The sequence below is a fragment of the Dipodomys spectabilis genome, unplaced genomic scaffold, assembly GCF_019054845.1.
Source record: "Dipodomys spectabilis isolate Male_0828 unplaced genomic scaffold, ASM1905484v1 ptg000024l, whole genome shotgun sequence".
NCBI classification, from domain to species: domain Eukaryota; kingdom Metazoa; phylum Chordata; class Mammalia; order Rodentia; family Heteromyidae; genus Dipodomys; species Dipodomys spectabilis.
The window spans coordinates 32,431,115-32,458,580 of NW_024870701.1; the positions used below are offsets into that span (position 1 = coordinate 32,431,115).

Here is a 27,466-nt window from a genome sequence, read left to right on the forward strand (position 1 = left end):
GGCCTGGCTTATTAGGCAGAATGAAGCACGTTCTTATCTTTATAAGTAAATTCATTCTACCACAACCCCTGCCCATGATAGGTCTGGTTGTCTTCCAATAGTTATAATTGAAAGAAGTTAACCAAGAACTTCTTTAACTTTCAGAGGTTTATTCACCCTCTGATGTGGTGGTGAGACATATGTATGTATATTTTTGGGGGTGGCAGAGTTAGGGGAGGGTTCCCGAATGTGCAAGAAGTTACCACTTTATTCCTCCTTCCACTAGTCACTAAATAACATTAAGTTAGAGAATAAGGAATGTTTCCCATGTCTTAAAAGTCACAAACATAAAGAGCAATAGTGAGATCATTTAGAGAAAATGTGTTGGAGAACACAATCTATTACTCAGACTCCGAGAAGTAACTGCCAACTCTAGTTTCCAACTAGAAAGAAACTTCAAACATCCTGTCCCAGTTGGGAACACAAGGTCTGTAAATTTCAAAGTATAATTGTAGCAGTGTGGCCAAACCTATTTTTTTAATTATACTTTGCAGTTCTAAAAAAGAAGAAGACATTGCATCTCATAGGCTATTTTATCATCTTTTTCAAAATATATAAATAGTCCTTATGACCAGCTTTGGTTACCAAATTTCCTTCCTACTAAACCATGTGTCCTTCTTTCCTTTCCTGAACAAGCCACAAAAGGAAATGAGAACTTCTCTGGGCTGTCAAGGCTGAGAAAAAGGAACCCCTGCTCCAGGCTCTGGTATCCAGGCCTTCATCCTTTGCATGGAGAGGGCCAAGTACAACAGTTGAAATGAGTATTGACATTGCCTACAAGGTAAGTGGAGGCAACGGAAGAGCTGCACTATAATGCAGTACTGTGTTATTCCCCAAACTCTCAGCACAGGCCCTTAAACTGCCTTGAATTTTTTCATGCAGACTGATGGCTCACTGGTAGACACATCTTCATAGTTTCCTCAGCAACTGGTTATTTTCACAAGGCTTTATGTCTTTTTTTTTTGGTGGGTGGGGGTATGTGGTAGGGCCTGGTCACTGTCCTTGAGCTGTCTTTGCTAGTGTTCTACCACTCTGAGCCACAGCTCTACTTCCAGTTTTCTGGTGGTACATTGGAGGTAAGAGTCTCATGGACTTTCCTATCCAGATTGGCTTTGAACAGCTATCCTTAGATCTCAGAACCCAGACTGCTTTACATCTTTATTCATCTCTCTCAGGGCTCTTGCAGATTGTGAGGGTCTTAGACCAAGAAGTGAGAACACCCCATAAGCTGGTAGGGCAGCTCTGAGAGCCTGTAAATCCTTGCTAGGGGCAAAAACATATTTCTACTGGATGGTTCTGCTAAACATAAAACACATTAGCCAATGGTCATAGCTTTAAAAAATTTTTTTAGCCCTGGGGCTTGAACTCAGGGCCTGGGCACTCTCCCTGAGCTTCTTTTGCTCAAGGCTAGCACTCTACCACTTGAGCCACAGTGCCACTTCTGGCTTTTTCTGTTTATGTGGTACTGAGGAATCAATCCCAGGGCTTCATGCATGCTATACAAGCACTCTACTACTATGCCACATTCCCAGCCCATGCTTCTGTGTGTGTGTGTGTGTGTGTGTGTGTGTGTGTGTGTGTGTGTGTGTGTGTGTATGTGTGTGTTTTGCTGATAGCTAGTGCTCTATCACTTGGACCACAGGTCCATTTTGGTGATTAGCTAGAGATGAGTCAAAGACTTTCCTGCCTGAGCTGGCTTTGAACCATGATCCTAAGATCCCAGCCTTCTGAGTAGCTAGGATTACAGGCGTGAGCCATCAGCACCTGGTGTGGTCATTGCCTTTAACACCCAAATTCCACTGTACTTTTCCTGTGCGTTGTGCTTGGTATAGCTGGAAGATGTTTATAAAGTACAAAAAAGAAAGAAACACTACTTGGAGAACTCAGTCTCCCATATTCATCGCAAATAGATGTTCCAGAAGTTATATATTAAAAAAATCTGTCATGCAACAGAGCTTAATAAAGAATGGAAAACAACTTAAGAAAAATGAGCTTCTATATGGATTATATGTTATCTCGGCTCTGTTGTCTCTGACAAATGATAAGTCAGAGGAACAAAATTTGGAGTCTCAATCACATAAATACATAAGTCAAACCTCTTCCCTTCTTAATGCCTAGAAGTCTGCATTATAGTGAATAAAAATGATGTTTGAGTTACACATCTTTTTAAGCACAGGTATAGTTATCTTAAGGGTACTCAAGGAGAATAAACTAGAGCTGAAGAGGACAGAGACTGATGTAATTCAGAGCAAGGAATGTCATCTGTGGAGTAGGACAAGCACATGCAAACACAGCAGTGGGGAGGAATTATACCAGCAGATATATGGCAACAGATGTATGCATTGATAAAAAAGCAGGAAGACATACGTCATATAGATGACTCTTGTCGAGAAGATAAAGTTGGAATATTCTTAGTATATACCAAGGAGGAGGAGGAGAAGGCTCTAAGGAAAGAAAGAGACAGACCCATCATGAGTCACAAAATAGGCAAGGTAAAAATCTAGTTTTATATAATGTATTCAATTTACCCAACACAAGATATGTGCATCATGTGTGTGTGTGTGTGTGTGTGTGTGTGTGTGTGTATAGTCATATATGGTCATGTAACTTTCTTTTGGTCAGTCATGGAGCTTGAACTCAGGGCCTGGGTGCTGTCCCTGAACTTTTTTGCTCAAGGTTAGTATGCTACCACTTGAGCCACAGCACTACTTCTGGTTTTCTGGTGATTAGTTGGAGATAATAATCTCACAGATTTTCCTGCCTGGGCTGGCTTCAAATCACGATTTTCAGATCTCAACCTCCTGAGTAGCTATGCTTACAGGCATGAGCCACCAATGCCCATCTCATCTGTGTGTGTGTGTGTGTGTGTTTGTGTGTGCTAATACTGGGGCTTGAACTCAGGGCCTCATACTCTTGGTTGGCCTGGTGCTCTACTAACTTGAGCCAGCCCTCTACTTCTGCTTTCTGCTGGTTAATTAGAAATAGAATCTCTCTAATTGGTCTTCCCAGGCTGGCTTTGAAACTTAACTTCAGATCTCTGCCCCTGAGCAGCTAGGATTGCAGGCATGAGCCACCTGCACCCAGCAGAACTCACCTTCTACTTGGCATTCCATGAATACAACTATTGGGCCTACCCCTCCCCTAACATGGATTGTGGGAGTCTTGAGGGTAGTCACAGCTGTAGGAATGGTGAACTATCTTCAATATTTATCTGCTTGATGAAAGCCTTAGCAGTGGAATCTGAAAATAACAAATTCCTAAACTCCTGTCATGTCTCCTCTTAGCAAGTTGAATCTAAGCAGCCACCTGGGTACAACTCACTTTTGATCATGTTGACATCATTAGCCCCATCTCCAATGGCCAGTGTGATGGCCTTCTTGTACCTCTTCACCAGATCCACCACCATGGCCTTCTGCTTGGGTGTAACACGGCAGCAGATGACGGCATTGCACTCACAGGCTAGGTCTACGAAGTTCTTCTGCCGCTGCTCTTTCCTGGCTTCAAGTCTCCTCTTACTTTGAGTTCGCATGCGCCGCTCCTCTTCTGTCCTGGGGAATTTCAGCTTCAGTATCTTACTTCTCTTGGTCTTTTTCTCTAGAAGAATTTCGTTCTGTGAAATCAGAGAGGAAAAACATTACAATCACTTTAGGGTTTTTTGGGTTTGTTTTTTTTGTTGTTTGTTTTTGCCAGTCCTGGGGCTTGAACTCAGGAACTGGGCACTGTCCCTGAGCTTCTTTTGCTCAAGGCTAGCACTCTACCAACTGAGTTACAGCGCCACTTCTGGATTTTTCTGTTTATGTGATACTGAGGAATCAAACCCAGGGCTTCATGTATGCTCGGCAAGCACTCTACTACTAAGCCACCTTCTCAGCCCTCATTTTAGTTTTTATACCAAGAATCCCACCATCCCCAAACCTTATGCAAAGTGTACTTTGTGAATTCTGTCATGGATTATATTATTTTGGTTATGAAACACTTATGGGAAAAATTAGAAAACACAAAAACCTGTGAAGAAGAAAATGAAAAGTTGCCCATTATTTGATTGACCTTTACCAGTGTTGGTTTTCCAGTTTCAGACAGCCTATGAAATTGAGATTCAAATTTGGCAGATTATACTTGGATTTATTAGCTAAAGGATTTTTTAGGTTGACAGGTAATGAATATAAAACTGGTTCCAAATGAATTCATCTTATTTGAATCAGAGGTGTAGTCACATCAGTAGTACTTACCAACCACGAACCAGTGATTATTAAGGCACGGTTTTCACCAGTTGGAAAAAAAGGTTCATGCACAGGAGGTGCAAATTTTGCATAAACACCGCCTCTGTTTCTCTGGTTTTCCATCCTTGTGTGGAGAAGAGAACTAGGGGAAAACAAGTGAAAATGCTTAAAGTACAAGACTACAAAGGCTCTACAAAGGTGGTTCTCTCGTTTCACTTGCCCACCAGAAAAACCCTAGACACATATTCCACCTGCTGATTCTCCATATCTGATGCCTTCTGCATCTAGTCATGACTTTGTAGAAATGAGCTACTACCTAATACATCACTTCATGCTACTGGCCTGCCACTTACTTTATATCTTCCCCATAGCAGATAGTGGTGTCTTCTGTCAGAAGCTCACAGGCAAATCCTATATTTTCAGCAGTTTCTACAACAAAGGAAATTGAGGTCACATGTCATTTCTACTTTGGAACTGAATGTTTGTCATCAGCTTCAGTATCCAGTATCTGAAATACTTGGGACCAGAAGGGCTTGAGATTTTTGGATTACATTAGAATTTGGAGTATTTTTATAAATACAATGAGATTTTTTTGGCTTCGGGTTTTTATTTTGTGCCAGTTTGGGGCTTGAGCTGAGGGTGCTATCTCTTAGCTTTTTGAGGGGCAAGGCTGGTATTCTAACATTTGAGCCACAGCCCCACCTCCAGCTTATTTTGGTGGTTAACTGGAGATAAGAGTCTCACAGACTGCCTGGGCTGGCTTCAGACCATGATCCTTAGATCTCAGCCTCCTGAGTAGTTAGGATTACAGGCCAGAGTCACCAGTGCCCAGCAGTGCTCTCTCTCTCTCTCTCTCTCTCTCTCTCTCTCTGTGCATGTCTCTCCCTTTGTAATACAGGGATTTGAACTTAGGGTCTTGTAATTGCTAGGCAGGTGCTTTACATTGAGCCAGGTATCCAGCCCTCAATAAGATATCTTAGGGATACAATCCAAGTAGACATGGAATTCATTTAGTTTTTCATATACCCTTATACATATGGCCTGAAGGTAATTTTACACAGTATTTTTAGTGAATGTATATTTTGACTGCAATCTATCACAGAAGGTCAGGTGTGAAATTTTCCATCATGGCATCATGTAAGTATGTGTTCAGAAAGTTCCAGATTTTGAGCATTTGGGATTTTAGATTTAAAGGTGCTATATAGAAGCTATAATCATGACTTTTTCAATTCATGAACATTACCAGATTCAACTAAATATACCATTTTTCTGTAGCAATGGATAGAAATCATATAAAGACAAAGAAGTTTGTTTCTTTGTGGTAAAATAAATGAAGGTCATTTATTATTGATAAGTAGAATAATTAGAATAATCATGAATTGTGTTCCATCATCAAATATCTAAAATAGTTATTTGATGAATTATACCACCACATGTAAGCTGGGTGTGGTGATGTACACCTATAATTCCAGCACTCAGGAAGTTAAGGGCAGGAGGACTGTGCTTTCTAGATTAGGCTATCTAGTGAGATTCTGTCTCAAAAATAAAAATCTAAAACAAAAAAAATAGTTTAACACACCCAGATCATGTGGTTTTATCATTCTATTATGGGGCGGGGGAAAGGATAATCATTTCCATTCAAGTTTCCTCTGGGGCTCCTAGTGAAGACATTTTTCCATTACCACCCATTTGGTATTTATTAAAGGTTAGGGCTGTGCTTCTCTTCACTTGGCAGTGTGAAACTCATTGACAATGTCAACGCAAGAGACAGTGTCTTGTTTCCTGAAGCAAGCTGGCAGAAAAAAAGAGTCAATGCCAAACAATGACTTGTGAAGTTCTAATTTATTTTTATTTATTTATTTATTTTTGTCGGTCATGGGGCCTGAACTCTGGGCTTGGGCACTGTTCCTCAGCTCTTCAGCTCAAGGCTAACGCTCTACCACTTGAGCTGCAGTGCCACTCCCAGCTTTTTCTGCTTATGTGGTGCTGAGGAATCGAACCCAGGACCTCATGCTTGCAAGGAAGCGCTCTACCACTGAGCCACCTTCCCAGCTCCTCTAATTATTTTTTGAACTTGATTTTTGTCATGTTTGGGTTTAAACTCAGGTCTTTGTGCTTGCTAGGCAGGTGCTCTAATCCCACAAACCATACCCCCACCTTGAGCTCTAAATGCTAACCATTTCCTGGGACATAAAATTTTAAGTTTCAAGCCATAAAATGGACAAAGGAAACAAAAGATGTCATAGTTGAGGATTCTGTATTGTTCTAGTCTACGTCCAATAAAGGACAGGAGAGGGGAGGGGTATGGAAAAGACAGCAGGGGCATGGGGTGGAGGGGCTTTTCAGGATGGGAGTCCACATTTGGCTGGAGAGATAAGATTGATCAAAATCCACAAGACACAACAGGAGCTGAATGCTGAGGAAGACGCTCCCTACTTAAGGACTAGAGAGGGGGACACGCTGAGAGTGTCTGGATGAGAGAAAGGCTTTTAAGAAAGGAAAGCATCTCCACCCCCAGTAACACAGCTTGTGTTTATGCAGGATGAAAAGTCTGAGAAGGTCATCTTGGGCGAAGGAAACAGCAGCTCCAAATATTTGTATTTAATAGATCCGCTTGGCTACACAAAGAATTACCCTTTTTGTCTCCAGTGAGTACCCAGATCTTAATGTCAGCTTTTGCAAGTTTGGAAATGGTTTCTGGAACTCCATCCTGTAGTTTATCTTCGATAGCTGTAGCTCCCAAGAGCTGGGTTGAGCATTTGAAATAGAAAAAAAAAAAGAATTAGCCAATATATATATTTTTTCTTTTTCTTTCTTTTTTTCTTGTGCAGGTACTGGGGCTTGAACTCAGGGCCTCATACTGTTGCTTGGCTTTTTCTACTCAAGGCTAGCCCCCTATCACTTGAGCCACAGCTCTGCTTCCAGCTTTTTCCTGGTTCATTGGAAGTAAAGAGTCTCTTAGATTTGTCTGTTAAGCCTTTAAAACTTGATCCTCAAATCTCAGCCTCCTGAGTATCCAGGATTACTGATGTGAGCCACCAGAGTCCAGAAAAAAATTCATTTAGAAATTTTTTATATTTTTTAATTATTATTAATTTTTTGTCGGTCGTGGGCCTGGGTACTGGCCCTCAGCTCTTCAGCTCAAGGTGAGCTAGGATTACAGGCATGAGCCACAAGCGCCTGGCTATATTTTAAATTTTATATGTAACTATAAGCCTTCTGTACATCACCTTTATAATAACAATAAAAAATATAGTTACAAAAAAAGAAATGATGTATTTTTGTCTTAAGTTTTTACAAACATAAGCAGCTTCAATGATTCTCCCAATGAAACAAAATCAGAACTCCCAATCTTTTTTCTCTTTTACTGTTCAAAATAGTAGTTTCTATTCGTGCTGAATAAAAGGAATTCAAATGATATGGTTTCTTTTGTGCCAATTCTAAATGCTAAAGTTAGAATTGTCTTTTAAGCATGGGATAAAAAAATGTAATAAATGTAATAAAAATTTCAATTCAGCTTAGATTATCAAGGAAAAAAAGTTATTAAGGATAACACTCACAATTAAGTCTTTTTCGATTTCTTCATAGACTCTATCCAGAGCTTCATCCCGGTTGGTCACAGCCACACTGGCAGCCATAAATTTCTTATTCCACTCTGCAAATTCGTTTTCTTCAATTTCCTTGTAGCAAAGGCAGAGGGTCCGAAGGGTTTCACTTGCAAAGATCTGTTTTATTTCAAAGGCAATCCACCCATGCAAAGAGTAGTTACTTTTAAATAGTTGAAGATCAAGTTAGAAATCCTACTTTGAAGTAATACACAAAGAGAATTTCAGAAGGGACCAGGCCATTTGATTCTATGGAGTAATTAAACTTGGCTTAATAATAGACCTTATTTCTCTCTCTCTCTCTCTCTGCTTACCTCTTTCCCTCCCTTCCTCCCTCCCTCCCTCCCTCCCTCCCTCCCTCCCTTCCTTCCTTTCCTTTTTTTTTTGGTGCCAGTCCTGGAGCTTTAACTCAGGACCTGGGCATAGTTCCTGAGCTCTTTTACTCAAGGCTACCACTTGAGCCAGAGTTCCACTTCTAGCTTTGTTGGAGACTGTTTATAGAAGGTAAGAGTCTCATAGACTTTCCTACCCAGGTTGGCTTTGAACCATAATCCTTAGATCTGTCTTCAGAGTAGTTAGGGCTACAGACATGAGCCATGACGCCTGGCTAGACCTTATTTTTCTAAGCATCTCTAGTGTTGTAGGACTTTCTTCTTCGTTCCCACACTCATTGAAGAAAAAAGTCCACCTTTCTACTAAACCAAGTAACTAAAAGAAACCCATTTCCTTTTAATGACTAAGAAAACAGCTAGTACTAATGGTAAACACAGATTGCTTCTCTCTCAAGGAACTTTGCCTGGCTCTCAACCTCAACTCATTTTATGTTATTGTTGGTGGTATTGGGACTTGAAGTCAGGTACACCAGCTTGCTAGGCCATTCCTCTACCACCAAAGCCACAGCCCAAGACCTTTTGCTTTCAGTTTTTAATAATGTCTTATGATAACTTTAACAGGGCTGGTTGGAGATTTTGATCCTCCCAAGTAGCTGGGACTATTCCTGGAATTAATTGAGCAGTTGATCCTATCTATCTATCTATCTATCTATCTATCTATCTATCTATCTATCTATCTATCTATCTATCTATCCATCCATCCATCTATCTTGTGGGGCTTGAATCCTAGGCCTTGCACTCTCCATTGGTTTTTTCAACTCAGACTGATATTTTGCCATTTGTGCAATTCCTCTAGTTCCTAACTGGATTGTGTGTGTGTGTGTGTGTCTGTATGTATGTATGCTGCTAGTATTAGAACTTGAACTCAGGGACTAGGTGCTGTCCCTTCACTTTTTTTCCCCTCAAGGCAAGTGTTTTACCACTTGAGCCATAGCTACACTTCTGGCTTTTTTCTAGTTTGAGTTGGCTTCAAATCATGATCCTCAAATTTCAGCCTTCTGGGAAGCTAGAATTTACAGGCATGAGTCACTGATATCCAGCTCCAGTTGGTTCTTATAGGGAAGTAGGTTTTTTGTTTTGTTTTTTGCTTTTGTCAGTTGTGGTGCTTGAACTCTGGACCTGGGCACTGTCCCTTGGCTCTTCAGCTCAAGGTGACCACTCTAGCACCTGAGCCACGGCACCACTTCTGGTTTTCTGATGGTTAATTGGAAATAAGAGTATCACAGCTTTTCCTGCCTGGGCTTTGAACCGTGATCCTCAGATCTCAGTCTTTTGAATAGCTAGGATTATAGGCGTGAGCCACTGGGGCCTGGCTGTTTTTTCCTTATTATTATGGTATTTCAGTAGTTGTACAAGGGAGCTGCCATTTACCAAAACAGTTTATGAATATAATGCATCTTGATCAATGTCACTTCTTTCAATATTTTCACCCATCTCTTCCCTACTCATCCCTTCCCTCTCTCTTCTTAATTTTGAAGGATATACACTCGATTCCTCACTGCATTCTCCCCTTCATTTGCCCACCCTTTTCCTCTTGACCTTCCCCTTCCCCTTTTGACTTCCTGCTTCCTGGCGTTTTATTTTGCTGAACTCTGCTTTTCTAAGGCAAAGATGCTGTTTCTTCCAATGACTTATCACAGTAGGAACTGCTCTCTCTTTCACACAGGGAATTAATGATTCATATGATACATTAGTATTTTTCCTAAGGAATCTGAACTGATAACGAAGCAAATACAAGTCCCAATTGGCCTCTAGACCTCTGCCATTATCTCAAAGAGCCCAAACAGTATGGGGGCTGGTGGACATTTCCCAAAGTGCAAGTTCCAGAAGCATTCTAGCAGCTGCATCATTACTGAATTTCCTAAAATGGCTCTGAAGCAATTAAGTTTAAACTATGTTACAAACAAAGGCATCAGACTAATGACCCAGCAAAACAATGCTTTGTTAACCCCTGTTGTACTGCAATGCTTTCTTTCCTTCATTCTTCACTTAGTAGTTGGAGTTCTTGAAGGCCATAGAGCTATTGGAGGCCAGAGCCTAGTGCAGTTGTGATGTACTCAAGGTCATTGGAAAGGAGACAAGCACTATTTCCCTGCGTTGTTCCTGCAGTCCTGGATGCTGGGAAAGGGCTCCAAGGTCATCTCCTAGGATGTCAAGGGCAGGGGCAAAATGGGAACCCAACTGACCACATTCCTATTTAGGTGTTGTTTCTACCCAACAATACAAAAGCAAGGTGAACATCATGAGTTTAAGAGACAGTACCAGAGACTAAGCAGAGAGAGAGGAAGAGTAACACTTACATCCAGGGCATCCTGCGTCTCCTGCTTTGTTGGATTCATTTGATGTAACCGTTCATAAATTACAGTGTCAGCACCTTTACAATACAGCCTGATGCTGCCTTCCGGGGTTCTCACTGACAGCAAGGAAAAGAAAATAATGAAGTTTAATTTCCTTTTTCTTTTTGGCAGTAGTGGGGTTTGAACTCTATCTCCCATTTTCTTGGTAGGCTGGCACTCTACCATTTGAGCCACACTTCTAGCCAAGCTATTTGCTGCTAATTAGAAACGGAGCTAGCAAACCATAATCCTCTAAATCTCAGATTCAGAATGGATACAATTACAGATATGAGCCACTGGCAGCTGGCAAATTTGACTTCTTAATGGAAAACTACATCTTAAAAGTTGTGAAGTGATACCGGGCTTATCATTTACAGTCAATTTAAAATCATCCATGCATCTAAAAAAGTGTCATTCACAACAGAGATGGTGAAGACAGAGTTGCTGTCTACTCAGACTGCAGTAGAAAAAATAAACAGGAAAAGAATCCTTCAGTCAGTTCAGTTTTCGCATCCTTATTCTTTTTAATTAATTTTTTTATTTTGCAGTATTAGGGTTTGAACTTGTGCTTGCTAGGTAGGCACTCTACAACTTGAGCCATGCCCCCAGTCTTCCTTATTTATCATTTTAACAATTGTTTATAGACTCCATAGAACTTCATCCATACCCACCAATAATAATCTTTCCCATAACACTGCCCTTAATTCTCAGACATGAATCTGACTCCTAGACCACTTTTTTGCATGCTTTTGATCAGTCTAGTCATTTGGTTGTGGTATGTGCCTCAGGATTAACTAGATTTTAAATTTTCCAATGTGAAGAGCTTAAAACAACACAGGTGGTGTGATAATCAGTTCATGGTTAGGCCCTCCGAAAACACTGAGTATAACAAGCGCAAACAATTAAATCGATGCGTTTCTATTGGTTAGAAATGCAATATTGTAGTGGAGAAGGCTGATGGGACCACCTCTGTGAAGTGTGATCAAGCAAGTGATCACAGGGAACATCACCATTAACAAGACAAACTGACATCACAAGCCTTCAGATGGGGCACCGCGAAGGGAACGGATGACGTGTAACTGGAATCAAATTACGAGTGGTCAGTAGATGATAAATCCAAATTGAGGGATGTAAAATAACAAGCCTATGCTTTTCCAGATGCTTTATTTTTAAAGTTGAAGACTGGACACTGGTGGTTCATGCCTGCAACCCTAGCTACTCAGAAGGTGGAGATCAGGACGACTGTAATTCAAGGTTCTTCTGGGCAAAAGGTTTGTGAGAGTTCATCCCAATCAATAAAAAGCTGGGTGTGGTAGTGTGCACCTGTCACCCAGCGATGGTGTGAAGTGTAAATAGGATGACCACAATCCAGGCCAGCCTAGGAAAAGCAAGACCATCTCAAAAATAACCTGAATAATGGGGCCTGGTGACTCACACCTAGAATCTTAGCAACTCAAGAGGCTGAGATCTGAGGATCAAGGTTTGAAGCCAGCCTAGGCACAAAAGCCCATGGGATTCTCACCTCCAATCAATCAGCAAAAAGCTGGCAGGGGAGTGAGTAGTGGCTCAAATAGTATAGTAGCAACCTTGTTAAAAAAAAAAAAAAAGCTGGGACTGGGAAGGTGGCTCAGTGGTAGAACGCTTGCATTGCATGCATGAGGCCCTGGGTTTGATTCCTCAGCACCACATAAGCAAAAAGAAAAAAGCCAGAAGTGGCGCTGTGGCTCAAGTGGTAGAGCGCTAGCCTTGAGCTGAAGAGCTGAGGGACAGCGCCCAGGCCCCGAGTTCAGGCCCCATGACCGGACCCAAAAAAAAAGCTAACGGACAGCACCCAGGCCTTGAGTGCAATCCCCAATACTGAGAAAAACAATCAGAGCAAAAAGGACTGGAGGCATGGCTCAAGTGGCACAAAGCCATAAATTCAAACACTAGTGCCTCCAAAAAAAGTTGAACAATTGTTTTGATTCAGATTCTTGATTAACTATTAGACCCTAGATCAGAAAAACATATAGATGAAAGGAGGGAAGAAGAAAAAGAGGGGAAAACGAGGGGAACAGAAAGGAAGAGGGGACAAGACAACCAGAAAAATTGCCTAATAAATGTCAAAAACTGCATATTAGATGATAATACTGTATCACATTAATCTTACCCATTCTTTCCTTCCTTCCTTCCCTTCCTTCCTTCCTTCCTTCCCTTCCTTCCTTCCTTCCCTTCCTTCCTTCCTTCCTTCCTTCCTTCCCTTCCTTCCTTCCTTCCTTCCTTCCTTCCTTCCTTCTTTCTTTCTCTCTTGCCAGTACTAGAGCTTAAATTCATGACCTTTCGTCTCCTTGGTTGGTGTCCTACCACTTGAGCTAAACCTCCAGTTCTCATTTTTGCTGGTTAATTGGAGATAAGGATCTCTCAGATTTGTCCACCTGGACTTTTTCAAACCTGGGTCCTCAGATCTCAGCTTCCTGAGTCACTAGGATAACAGGCATGAGCCGCTAGCATCCAGCTAAAATTTCTGGTTGTGATAACTATTATCTAAAATGTATATGGGGTGGGAGTAAACACATGTATGTAGGTTCTTATTCTGATAAAATATCTACTGAAGCATTTAGGGAAGAGGAACATTGGGCTTGTAAATTTATCCTCCAATGGTTCAAAAGATACAAACCTGTATATAAAGGATATTGACAAAGAAAAAACGTGGCAATCATTAACAAAGAAGGGTTCTTTCTACCCTCTTTACAACTTTTCTGTGAGTGTGAAATCATTTCCAGTTACTTATGGAAAAGCATTTCAACACAGGACAGGATTATCCTCTCTATTTAATGGCCTGTTGTCAAGAGGTACGACTGACACCTAAGCACTGAATTCTCCACCCCACCCCCACCCCCCATCCCTTGGGTACCACTGTGAGCTTCCACAGCTACCTTGGGTTATTCTAGAGTAAGTAAATAGGCTTTGAGAATGGTTCATCCATTCATTTTTTTCTCTTGGTGCCGAGAAATTAAACGAAGGGCAAAGCAACATGGAATACAAGGATTCAGAGACTGGGTCTAAAGACCTACCAATGATAGACATCCGCTTCCTGTCACTGTTGAAATCTAAGATGGCCAAAACACTGTAGGTCCTTTCTGTGCCCAGCTCGCTGATGGTGATGGTGTTCTGCGTCCTGGCAAGGAAGGCAAAGCCAAAGTTCCTGGCGGCGTTGACTAGGGCTCCTTCGTCGGGAGAGGCCGCCTGGTAGTTGATCTGACCTGCCAAGAGAAGCAGGAGAGAAATCCCAGCACAGCTGTGAAGCGGGGCTGAGGCCATCCCTGAGATCTGAGCCAAGGCTCCTCTGCAGAGACCAGTGCACCGCCCAGAAAACAAAGATTTGGCCAAAATAAAAAAATGCCTTAAACTTGAGATGTTTATGTTGGATGGTAAACAGCAAATAGAAACTGAAAATTAAACAGCTGGCCAAGCCAGGTGCTGTGGAACACATTCATAATCCTAGCTTCAAGGATATGTTCACTGAGCTGTTTAATGATAGATACAGTAATACTTCAAGAATTTTTGTTGTTGTTGGTCTTGTTGGTCATGGGGCTTGAACTTAGAGTCTGGGTCCTGTACTTGAGCTTTTTTGCTCAAAGTTGTCACTCTACCACTTTGAGCCACAGATCGACTTCCAGTGTTTTGGTGGCTCATTGGAAATAAGAGTCTCATGGACTCTCCTGCCCAGGCTGGCTTTGAACCACAACCCTCAGATCTCAGCTAGGATCATAGTCATGAGCCAGCTTCAATAAAAATTAAAAAGAAATCCTTGGTCTACTCAAGACTTTCTATTTCCTGCTTAATTATTCTGCCTCAAAACAGAAGTCTTTCCATAGCCAGTGAATTTTTATATAAAAGGTCATTCAACGGTCATACTAGCATGAGCAGGAGGTAGGCCATGGGCTTATGACAATTTTTCCTATGGAAAACTACCTGTAAGGTCAGGACGCTCCAGGGTGAAAAGCTCTAGGTAGAATTAAACTTTCCATTTTTTTCATTAATAGTAAGATACTTCATTCTCAGTAAGTCAGTCTTGTTGACTTTTGCTTTTATCTTTATCACTGTATTACCCAGGTTGGTCTCATACTCCTAGATCCAACCTATCCTCCCTCGGCCTCCAGAGTGAGCCAGTGTTAATTACACATGACACTGCAAGCTATTTGTTCATCCAGAAAGTCATGCACCAGAAATTATAAACTTACTTGCTAAATCTAGCCATTCTACAAACATACACACAGAAGGCAAACTGTTTACCCAGAGCTAAGCAAGCAGCAGTGAGAACAAAGTATCTCTATACAACTTTAGCTGGCTCAGTCTGTGATCTTTCATATAATATTGACACTAAACATATTTCCAACAACAAAAAAGGAACAAATAACAAAAGCTGGTGAGGTGTTCATACGTGAGACAGTTCTATGGGAGCCATCACAGGAAAAGGAAAATCCTCCCATTGTGCTTTGGTAATATAACCACAAACTTGCAGGCTCAGAGGAAAAGGGAAGAACTTTCTAGATTTGTTCCAACTTCATCTTAGGTTATCAGGAAGAAATTTGGACTAATAATCCTCTGCAGGAAACTGTATGCATTGTACTTTTACCTTTCTTTAGAGACTAATCTGTGGATTATGAAAGCAAAGCAAACAAAAATGATGCTTAGCCAGGCACCTAGCTTCCTGTGTAGCTCAAGTTACAAGCACGAGCCACCGGCACCTAGTCCTACATGTACAATCTTTTATGCGTATTCCTTCTCTTGAGATTTCATATCTGGTGTGTGTGTGTGTGTGTGTGTGTGTGTGTGTGTGTGTGTGTCTGGGGTGTGTGTGCGTGTGTGCATGCACGCCTGTCCTGGGGGTTGAACTTAGGGCCTGGACACTGTCCTTGAGCTTTTATACTCAGGGCTAGTATTCTACCTCCACTTCTGGCTTTTTGGTGGCTAATGGGAGGTAAGAGTCTCATGGACTTTCCTGCCTGGGCTGGCTTTGAACTGTGATCCTCAGATCTCTGTTTAATATGAAATATCAAGGGGGCTTATCAAGAGGGATTTGGATATGATGCAGTGACTGAAGTAAAATTTAGAAAATAGATCAATGATGTGAAAATGGGCTGTGCTTCATTAGAGGTACATTGAAAGAATTACCTCCCATCATTCTTTACACTATGCATACATACATATATAATTTGTTGTGTCAGTGATAAAAATGAATCATTTTTATTGTTATTGGACAAGCTTGCTGTACCAAGCTGGCACACATTGGAGTTAAGAATTCTATAAAGTCATAATCTTACTTGTGGAACTGAAAATGCTTTGTACATCTACAGAAAAATAAAGACATTTAAAAAAAAATTCTGTAAAGGAATGTGAACTCTAGCTATGCCTATTCATATAAAAACTCCCATTAATTATCATCCTTGGAAGGAAAAAGGCATCTTAAGAAGGCCCAGGCTTTTTTTTTTTTTTGGCTGATAATATCTGAATCTAGAAATAAAAGCAAATCTCTAAAATCATTATGTAGTAAGGGTTGTTCAAGATTAAAGTCCACATGTGATAAAGATAAGGCTTGATTTTATATTCCCAATAAACATTAACAATGTGGCAGAGAGATTTTGATTCTTCTATCATAATTCAAGAGCCAATGATATGTTTTAAAGATAAAATTTCATTTCTAACATGAAAAACACATGCACAGTTATAACTGAATCACCTGTAAACTTACAGAAACAAGAAGTTTGTTTTAGGCTGGGAATGTAGCTCAGTGGCAGAGCACTGGCTGATTATAACCAAGGCTTTGATTTCAATTGGAAGGAAGGAAGGGAAGAAGGGAGGAAGGAAGGGAAGGAGGAAGGGAAGGAGGGAAGAGGGGAAGGAAGATGGTGAAGGAGGGAGAGAGAGGAGAAGGAAAGAAGGGACTAATTTCATGATTTATTTTAAATAGGGTCTATAGTAGATCCTCATAATTATTCATTGCTTTAACAAATATGAGACAGACTTTTCATAAGAACAACTTGATATGCATTTGAATCATTAAGTGTGAGCCACCTGCAAACTAAAAACTGGCCTCCAGTATGTGAGAGGCCAGAGAAATACTCACCATCAGCTCTGTCCACCATGACAGTGTGGCAGACTGCAAGCAAGAAGAAGAACTGCCGGACTTCTGGCTCTTTCCCTGACTGAATTTGCTCAATAAGATAATGGTCGTGAAATGCTAGCTTCCCATCAGCAAATGTATTCCAGCTAAAATCAACTTGCTGGAAGAAATGGAAAAGGGAAAGACAATACATTAAAAAAAATAATTTTAGATTAAAACAAATAAATTCTTCTTTGAAGCCAAGGTTGTTTTTTGTTTTGTTTTTGTGCTAGACCTGGGGTTTGAACTCAGAGCTCAAGATTAGTGTCCTGCTCCCTTGAGCCACAGCTCCATTTCCAGATTTTTTTTCTTTTACTTTATTGGTGATAAGAGTCTCAGACTTTCCGGCCTAGGCTGGCTCCAAACTGTGATCCTCAAATCTCAGCCTCCTAAGCAGCTAAGATTAAAGGCGTGAGCCACTGGCACTTGGCTAAAGCCAAGTTTTTGAATTATGTAAAATTCACCTAGAGTCTTGAGCACATTGTAGCATATTCGGAAGTTGATACCAATCTTAAGATTAAAAGAACCATATTGGAGGTCGAGTCGTGTCCTGCTAACAGATCCAGGGAAGCTCTAACCGGTACCTATGGATTTGATCTTATTTGGAAACAGAGGCTTTGTAGATGCAATCAAGTTCATATGCAGTCATATTGGAATAAAATGGATGGATGGAAAGATCCACACATAGACACCTGAGTAAAACATTTGAAGACAGAGGCAGAGATTTTGGCTTTGTTTCTACAAGCCTGGGGCTCCCCAAAACTGCTACAAATGGTTAGATCTCAGAAGAGATCCTCCCCTAAGAGCTTTTAGTAACAATACAACTTTTTTTCCCTTTTTTTTTGGTGCCAATCCTGAGACATGAACTTAGGGACTAAGTGCTGTCCATGTGCAATTTTGATCAAAGCTAGTACTATACCACTTGAGCCACAGAGCCACTTTGGTTTTCTGATAGTTAATTGGAGATAAAAGAGTCTCACATACTTTCCTTGGAGGTAAGAGTTTCAAAGACTTTCTTGCCCAGGCTGGCTTCGAACTATGATCCTCAGATCTCAGCCTCCTGAGTAGCTAGGATTGCAGGCATGAGCCACTCATGCCCCATAGAAGACAGCACTTAACACACTGATTTCAAGCTTTGGCCTCCACAACTGTAAGAATAAATTCTTGTTGCTTTAGGCCACACAGTTTGGAGGAAATTTATCCATACAGCTTTAGAAAACACATCTCCAATCACTCCTTAATCTGCAGGACTCACCTCTATCTTGCTATGATTATGTTGAGAAACATCTCGATGATCTCCTGAGAAACAAACAGGACAAAACAAGTTGAGTATCCATGGCATTCACAGACTCTGCCTGCTCAGTTTGTGTCCATGGCGAAAGTGTTGATTTAGATGTCATGAACTATTTTTAGATATGGTTTTCACATTTTCCAATAGGTGGAAAAAAGTGAAAAATTGCTAATACTTGATAGAGGCCATATAGGGCCTGCAAGGACAAAATACCTATGATCTAGCTTTTCACAGAACAAGTTTGCCACCCCAGTCTAGGTGTTTTGTTTTTTGTTTTTGTCAGTCGTGGGGCTTGAACTCTGGGCCTGGGCCCTGTCCCTGAGCTCTTCAGCTCAAGGCTAGCACTCTATTTGAGCCACAGCACCACTTCCAGCTTTCTGGTGGTTAATTGGAGATAGCTACTACTCTACTTTGTCTTTAGGAATCATTCTACTTTGACTACTCTAAATGTAATCACATGACACTGACCTTTTTGTGAGTGAGTGAGTGAGTGCGTGCGTGGGAGAGAGAGAGACAGAGAGACAGAGAGAGAGAGAGAGTGGCTTATATCACTCAGCACAATGCCCTGAGGATTTGTCCATATCAAAGCACAGATACAATTTTCTTCTTTCATAAGGCCAAATAGTTCCTACTGTCTGTGTATAGCACATTTTACTTATCTGTTCATGCATGGATTGGCACTTTGGTTCTTTCTTCCTTTTGGCTATTGTAAGTAATGCTATGGTGAACCTGGGTGCACAAATCTCTCTGGGTCTTGGTTCCCAACTCCTTTCAGTATGATATATACTTAGAGGTGGAATTGCTGATCATATGGCAATTGAGTTTTGTGTAAGTACTAGGGCTTGAACGCAGAACCTGGGCACATCCCTTAGCTTTTTCCACTCAAGGCTGGCCCTCTCCCACTTAAGCCACACCTCCACTTTTGGCATTCTACTAGATGATAGAAGACAACAGTCTCTTAGAATTCTCTTCCCAGGATGGCTTCTAAACTTGATTCTCAGATCTCAGCATCCTGAGTAGATGGGATTACAGATGTAACCATGGGACCCGGAGGGCAATTGCTTTTGGCTTTTTAAGGATCTGTTTCTGACTGTTGACCTCTGCCATACATGTTTTCTTAACAGTGCCCAGGATGCTCTTTGGCAGTGGGCTAGAGATGCCCATATCCACATGACTGCACAAAGCAAGGGCACCAGCAACTTCAGCAAGGCAGGCTGTGTTCCAGGCAGTACACAAGGAATGAAGCTTCCACTATGATTCAATAGTCAACCATCCCTGCTATTTCAGACCCAAACTACATCTGAATCTTGCCATCGAGGGCGTAGTTCTGACCTTGACCTCTGATTTTTCTCCTTTCCTCTCGATACCCTCCTACTCACCGTAGATTTGTCCATTGATGCAGCATTTTTTGAAGGTCATGATATTTTGTGTGAGTGTCCCCGTCTTATCCGAGAAGATGTAATGGATTTGCCCGAGCTGCTCATTCAGCGTGGTGGTCCTGGCCTTTGCAGGTGTGTCCTTCTCAGAGTAGTACATCTGCAGATCCCAGTTAATGAAGTGACTCTGTCCTAGACGAATCACCTCCACGCTGGTAAGAGAGATTTCTTTCATGGCATATGAGTGGCAAGTAGTCCTTTTTACCCTTACTTTTCTTTTAAGAACTATTGGGGTTTGAACTCAGGACCTCCCACATGTTAAGCAGATATTCTACCCCTTGAGCCACACCCCCAATCATGATTTGCTTATTGTGATTATTCATTTTGACTGTCAGTTTGATCCAATGAAGAGATGCATAGGCAATTATTGTTAAAGCACACCTCTAGATCTGTGATGGCATTGTTTGTTTGTTTTTTTGTTGGTCATGGGTCTTGAAGTCAGGAAGTGGGTACTAACCCTGAGCTCTTTTGCTCAAGGCTAGGACTCTACTACTTTGAGCCAGAGCTCTACTCCCAGTTTTCCATGGTCATCTGAAATAAGTATCTCATGAACTTTTCTTCCCAGGCTGGCTTTGAACTGCTAGCCTCAGATCTCAGGCTCCTGAATAGTTACGATTACAGGTGTAAGCCACCAGTCTGTGATGGCATTTTTGTGTGTGTGTGTCGGTTGTGGGGCTTGAACACTGGGCCTGAAGGCTGTCCCCTCAGCTCTTCAGCTCAAGGCTATGGCTCTACCACTTGAGCCACAGCACTACTTCCGTTTTTCTGGTGGTTTATTGGAGATAAGAGTCTCATAGACTTTCCTGCCCAGGCTGGCTTTGAACCGTGATCCTCAGATCTCAGCCTCCTGAGTAGCTAGGATTACTGGTGTGAGCCACTACCACCCCAGCTGGTGATGGCATTTTTGAGAGATTAGATCCAGAGGGTTCTGATCTAATCAATGGACTAATCTCTTGATAGATTTATAGTAGGATAGCATTGGTGGTGAAAGGTAGGAAACAGGACTAGTTGGAAAACAAAGGTCACAGGGACCTGTTTTTGAGCACTACATCTTGCCCTGGCCCCTTCCTATATCCTCCCTCTCTCATTCCTGTCCCTTCCTTGAAACACTCTCTACTTCCTGTCCACCATGAGATAGTGGTCTCTTCCTCCCCTACATACCCTGCCACAAGGTTGTTCTGCTTCACCACAACACAGAAGCACAGAGCCAAGTGCCAACAGGCCAAACTGTCTGAAACTGTGAGCCAAAGAGGATCTTTGCTTTTTGAAGCTGTATATTTCAAATAAGTAACCCACTTATCTACTGCTTTGGTCTGAACATTCTTAGTGTTCCTCCAAACTCCATATGTTGAGACATAATCTCCAATTCAACTGCAGTGAGGAAGTGGTTCGTTCCTAGAGCAAGGCTTTGGTGAATGAGACTGATGTCTATAAAAGGGGACAAGGGGAGCTTGTTTTCCCCTTGTACCATGTGATGGCATCGCAGAAAAGATGCCATCACAGAAGCTGAGGGGGTCCTCACCAGATACCCAATAGGCTATCCCTGGCTCCTGGACTTCCTTCAGAAGTATAACAATAAATTTCTGTTGTTCATATGTTAGTCAGCCTAAGGTGTTTTGTTCTAGTAGCCTGAATAAATGAAGACATCCTCAAGGAGATAAGCCATGCTATGCGCCATGTGTATAGCCTCTGGGTTCTCTTGATCCAAAGTACCACTCCCCAGCTTCAAGGTCAAGCTGACCTCAGGTCACTTGTGTTCTGTCACAGCATCTTCTGAGTGTGATTTCCCCCATCCTTCTAAGCATGTCAGTCCAAGGCCATGGAACTCTGGAACACAGAGTCTGGGGAACAGTGACATAATGACACTGCAGACAGCACCCCAGAGGCAACATCCTTATTCTTTCTTCCTTCCTCGTCACATCCAGACAACTGAGATGGGCTAGTTCACCTTTGCCACTAGCTGTAGGGTCATGAGAGTGAGTGGCCAGTGAGTGACAGACCTGTGTGTTCTCAAACAGGATAAAGTCTTTCATGCACAGAACTCCTATATTGTGTTCCCATACTGTGAAAAAGTGTATTTATTTTCTATTTTCTTACAAGTTATACATGTTCAAAAGAAGACAATCTAAAAGGGTCATTTCACTTTTGAAACCAAGGAATTATGTAGGCTTTGGGGGGTGAGGTATGATAGCAAGATTGAGGCAGGATCTTTTTATATAGTCCAAACTGTCCTCATATTTATAATCCTCTTGCCTCAGCCTCCAAGTGCCTGGCTAACAAGAATGTGCTAAATCACGCAGCTATGATCTCAGGTATAAAGAAGCTATTTACATACCCAGCAATTGGAAAAAGGTCTTTATTTCACTGAAGGGAGCTTAACACTCCATTGGTCCTACTGGGTACCCATCACCATTTTAGGTATGGAAGATACAACAACAAATGAAGCACCTGGAATTCTTGCCCTTAAATAGGTTACATTCTGGCCATGGTAGGCAAATAAAACACCCAGGAAACCTATACTTTTATTAGGTTCTGAGTGTTCTCTGCAGAAAATCAAAGCAGGGGAAGCAGAGAGGGAGGCCAACAGGGAAGAGAAGTAATGGGCTAAATAGGGTGATCCAGGAGGGCCCAGGATAACAAGGTGACATCTCCACTAAGGTCTGAAGGAAATAAAAAAACGAGCAGCATGGAGCTATCTAGAGAAGACTGTTATAGGCAGAGATAGGAGACGGTATAAAGGTCTGGTGGTAGGAGGAGCATAAAAGGGCCTGGAGTGGCAGGATCCCAGGGAGATGGGCTGAGGAAAAGGGGGGAAGAGTCACCAACAGAGTGTAGAGCCCTAGACTCCTCCAGGCCTCCGTGGTGATTCTGTGGCCACAACGATTTTATTCTGGATGAGACAGAAAGCTGCTTTGGAGAGGAAGACAAATTAGGAGATTCTGTTTGGAAAAACTTGATCTGACATCTGCTTTGGAAAGACCTTTATTTCTCAAAGAAATAAAGGAATCGCATTCGTCTAGTAATATCACTTTTTAAATCCTCAAATGACATAAAGGATTTTATTTTATTTTTTGGGGGTCCAGTCATGGGGCCTGAACTCTGGGCCTGGGCGCTGTCTCTCAGCTCTTCAGCTTAAGGCTAGCACTCTACCACTTGAGCCACAGCGCCACTTCCAGCTTTTTTCTTTTTGCTTATGTGATGCTGGGGAATTGAACCCAGGGCCTCAGGCATGCAAAGCAAGCGCTCTACCACTGAGCCACCTTCCCAGCCCATATACTATGTATTTTATAACACACATTGAAAGCTTGGCACAGAATCTGTGCAGTACATATGTGCGCTCCCTTCACAGGGGTGTCAGTTTTTATTCAAGTGGCTAGAGGACACATGGCGGGCCCCAGGGCCTTCCTTCGCAGGAGGAAAGCAAAAGTAATTACATGTAATAAAATTAAAAACAAAACAAATGCCCATGTAATAAAATTAACATAAAACACATGCTGCTAATTACAGGTCTGCATGTGAGATCCCAGGTACCACAGGGCTATGATTTATTGAAACCAAGAACTCACTCTGGCTGCTGGGCATATTCCAAGGCACAGTTCCCCCCTCTCCCCGCCCTATACCCCCAAAAGCTCTGAAATCCAATTGGACAGTAGCAGTGAACTTTGATATAAAAGACAGAAAAAGGAGAAAATGAAGAAATATCATCAAACAAAGCTATTGATACTTGTTAGTACTTTTTTCTCCTTCCTTCCTTCCTTCCTTCCTTCTTTCCTTCCTTCCTTCCTTTTCTTCCTCCCTCCCTCCCTCCCACCATCCCTCTCTCTTTCTTTTTCTTTCTTTCCTTCCTTCCTATCTTTCTTCCTTCCTTTCTTCCTTTTTTTTTTTTTTTTTTGGTGCCAGTCCTGAGGCTTGAACTCAGGGCCTGAGAACTGTCCCTGAGCTTTTGCTCAAGGTGAACACTCTACCATTTGAGCCATAGCTCCACTTCTTGTTTCTTTGGTAGTTAAATGGAGATAGGAGTCTCAGAGACTTTTCTCCCCAGGCTGTCTTCAAACTATGATCCTCAGATCTCAGCCTCTTAAGTAGCTAGGATTATAGGCATGAGCCACTAGTGCCCAGCCTATGTCAACTTTGTTGTGACTACTTTGTTGTGCTACTGAGAAGAGAAACAACATTTTGAGAGGTTGAAGCAAAGCAAGGACCTTCTTTCTCACCAAAGGGTAGTGGCAGGAAGGTGGGTACTTTGATTGCAAGCTTGGGTGTGACAGACAGTAATAAGGAAGGCTTTGATAAGGACAGGAGGATGGGGATCATCAAAAAGGGATGTAAGTTTTTCCATGACATGTAAAATTTTCCCCTTCTCCCAGGCTCTTTTTGAAGGTTGGGCTTTGGAATCCACTAAGAAAAAAATCACACCAACTGAATAACTATTGCCTTTGACCTTGACATATCAGTGACTTTATCTTCAAAGAGGATAAGATAGGCAGTGCCTAGCACCAAGAGATTCTCAGACGCTCATTTCCTTTCTCTATCTTACCCTCAGTTCTGAAGCACAAGTTACTTTCTTGTTTCCTTTTGACCTTTGGAACAATGATCACTCACATGAAGTTGTGGAAAGAGACTACAGTCTCGCCCGAAGACCAGACACCCAGGGGAGGACAGTCATTACCTGACATAGAGAGAGATGGGCACCATGGTGTTCAGCACAATAATGTAGCCCCAGAAATTCAGGAATCCCCGGTAGGAGGGCGTGGCATTTTCTCCATCATAGAGGTACCAAGAATAATTGCCAACTTGTGCTTCCCAGTAAGCATGGCCGATGGCAAGGCCAGCAGAGAGCAGGATGAGGACAACAAAAATCTAGAAGGCAGAAAACATTGAAACGGGTGAATTTCCACCCCATGCATTTCATAGATGCTCATGAACTTTATGCAGTACTTCCATGTTTGTGATTTAGTAGACTATAAAAACTATATATATATGCATATATATATATATATATATATATATATATATATATATATATATATATATATAACAGGAATATGTGTGCCAGGGATGAGTGGCTCATTCCTCAACCTCCTACCTCCTACCTAGGAGGTTGAGATATGAAGATCCTGGTTTGAAGTCAGCCTGGACAGAAATATCCCCTCCCTGAGACTCTTATTGCCAATTAACCAGCAAAAAGCTAGAAGTGAAGGTATGGATCAAGTGGTAGAGTGCTAGCCCTGAGTGAAAAAAGCTAAGGGAATGTCTAAGGCTCTAATTTCATGCCTCATTACTGGCACAATAAAACAAAGCAAAACAGTACTACAAGAATGCTTTAGGAGTCTATTTGTTATGATTGATTGGCTTATAGTACATGTATAAAGCAAAGTTTTACTCCCCAAATTATCTTTCCAAAGAGAAGGTGCTGTCATATCCCCTTCAATTACTTTTGGTTTGAACAATACCAGAAGATATTCTACCCTGCCTGAAACAGTTTCAGACAATGCTGAATTGGGATTCTTACAGAAAATATTGCATGGAAATATTTTACGTCTTTGTTTTGATTTTTGAGACAGGGTCTTGTTACATAGCTCAAGCTGGCTTCAAACTCTCCATCTTTCTACCTTAGGCTCCAGAAGCCTGAGATTACAGGCTTGGATTTAAAAAAATTTTTTTTAGAGCACAGAAATGTCATCCATATTTGCATAATTATTCCTGAAGCTACAATGTCATAAGGATGAGATGGCACAGTAAACAAGATTACTTAAGAAGCAAGACCAAGCTGGGCGCTGGTGGCTCACGCCTGTAATCTTAGCTATTCAGGAGGCTGAGATCTGAGGATCATGGTTCAAAGCCAGCCCGGGCAGGAAAATCTGTGAGACTCTTATTTCCAATAAACCGCCAGGAAACCAGAAGTGGCACTGTGCCTCAAGTGGTAGAGCACTCACCTTGAGCTGAAGAGCTGAGGGACAGTGCTCAGGCCCAGAGCTCAAGCCCCAGGGTGGAAAGAAAGAAAGAAAGAAAGAAAGAAAGAAAGAAAGAAAGAAAGAAAGAAAGAAAGAAAGAAAGAAAGAAAGAAAGAAAGAAAGAAAGAAAGAAAGAAAGGAGGGAAGGAGGGAGGGAGGGAGGTAAGGAACGAAGGAAGGAAGGAAAGAAGGAAAGAAGGAAGGAGCAAGACCAAAAGAACTATGTTGTGAAATAGATGAGCATATATTTATGGGGCACATTCAAAAGTCAACTGTCCTACTGTTTTTGAGTATTTGGAGTAGGAATGAAATTTCTGGGACCTATTACATTTCTGGACACTGATTCTGAAAGTTCTATGTCTCAAAGCAAGTTGGCACGGAGAAGATGAGCCCTTTATAAGTGTTCTACACAAGACCATGACCTTGACCATGACCTTGACCATGGCCAGGAACATGACCATGCCAACTAAAGATGAAGGTGCCAAGTTCCAGCAAAATTTTCATGAAATCTGAGAGCAGGGGAAAAAGGAGCTGTTTCTTAAATGATTATATTACTCGAAGAGTTCTAAGTCCCTACGAATTTACATAATCAAACTGAACTAAATATTTGCAACCTAAGGATGTTGGAGAACTGCTTAATATTTGGGAGTCACCTGTGTGCAGAAAAGACCTAACATGGAAGACCTGAGACTCCTCTCCTCAGAAGGTCTGCTTGTCAGGTTGGCCTTTGGCTGGCAATTGGATGCTTCAGTTTGGGGAGAACTTCCTGGGTTTTTATTTCTTATCTGATATGAATGGCCCACTGAACTTAAATGTGTAAACAACATTATGTATGCTAACCACCTGCATTCCTTTAGGAAGTCTTAGAATGTTGGTGTCTGCTGGGCAGGTGGCACCAACATAACCAGTGCTAGGTAAGAGACTCTAATGAGCTTTTCTGGAAGATACACACATGGTCACAAGTCACTGCTGGGAGTGGGGTGAGGGAATTGGCATGTAGATGACTCCTTTGGGAAAGAACTCTTAGAGGCCTCTGTCTGATTTCTTCTGGACTTTGCCCTGTGCCTGGTATTTTTCTGATCTTGCTTTGTGTCCTTTTGCTGTAATAAGTCATCGCTATGAGCACAGCTATGTGCCAAATTCTGTGAGTCCTTCTTATCTAGCATCAAACTTAGACATGGTCTTGAGGCCCTTCTATATACCTTCTTTTTAGCCTTGTCTTGTGTTTGGAATATATGAAGTTATATTGTATGCTACATACCAAACAAGAAGAAGAAGCAGGAGAAGGAAATGTAGTTGAAGTTTGCATTTATGAAAAATACAATTACAGGAAACGAATCTACCTTATCCTTTGTTTGGGATCCTCAACCTGTTAAATAATATGCCCTGATTTTTTTTTCCAGTGCTGGAGCCTGAACTCAAGGCCTGGGCATGCTCCTTTAGCATTTTTGCTCAAGGCTGGTACTCTACCACTGGAGCCATGCTTCCTCTTTGGCTTTTCACTGACTAATTGGAGATAGGAGTCTCACAGGCTTTTCTGCCAGGCTGGCTGCAAACTGTAATCCTCAGATCTCAGCCTCCTGAGTACAGATGTGAGCCACTGGTACCTGGCTTTCTCTAATTTTTAACCAGTTGTGCTCTAGACACCAAAGTACTTGGGAAAGATAGTCCACATGTGTAATTTTTTTCTCACAGGGGTCTGTCCTACTAGAAGAATAGCATTTCTGAGCTCCTAGGCCTGGAGCACCCAAATATTGTTCTCCTTATCTAAAGATGTCAGATTTCTTTGCGCTAGGAAACCATAAGAAAATTAGAGCAGATGGCAGCAGTCTAACCCCTCATCTACTAAAATGGAACATAAATACCGTGTACACCATGTAGTTCATCAAGTAATCGATTTTGGTTCTTTTAAATCTGGTTTTTCCACTATTCTTCATTATCTTAGTGTCAGCACCTAAAAACAGAAAATCCAAAGTGATTCAACTGTTCAGTTCTTCCATGGTAGCACAAAACTTGCCACAGGCCAAACAGAATTGATGGGTATATGG

General features: G+C 41.7%; 1 protein-coding gene across 1 annotated transcript in view; it reads right to left on the reverse strand.

Moving 5' to 3' along the window:
- Window positions 1–27,466, reverse strand: part of Atp8b1 (ATPase phospholipid transporting 8B1) — a 105,393-nt gene that overhangs the window by 9,865 nt on the left and 68,062 nt on the right. Inside the window, exons 11-22 of the mRNA XM_042675255.1 lie at window positions 27,284–27,372; window positions 24,134–24,324; window positions 19,408–19,616; window positions 17,993–18,036; window positions 16,702–16,858; window positions 13,646–13,834; window positions 10,557–10,669; window positions 7,820–7,984; window positions 6,894–7,005; window positions 4,613–4,688; window positions 4,269–4,401; window positions 3,361–3,649 (exon numbers count right to left, since the gene is read on the reverse strand). Coding sequence (XP_042531189.1) covers window positions 3,361–3,649; window positions 4,269–4,401; window positions 4,613–4,688; window positions 6,894–7,005; window positions 7,820–7,984; window positions 10,557–10,669; window positions 13,646–13,834; window positions 16,702–16,858; window positions 17,993–18,036; window positions 19,408–19,616; window positions 24,134–24,324; window positions 27,284–27,372 — 1,767 coding nt within the window. The remainder of the gene's footprint in view (window positions 1–3,360; window positions 3,650–4,268; window positions 4,402–4,612; window positions 4,689–6,893; window positions 7,006–7,819; window positions 7,985–10,556; window positions 10,670–13,645; window positions 13,835–16,701; window positions 16,859–17,992; window positions 18,037–19,407; window positions 19,617–24,133; window positions 24,325–27,283; window positions 27,373–27,466) is intronic.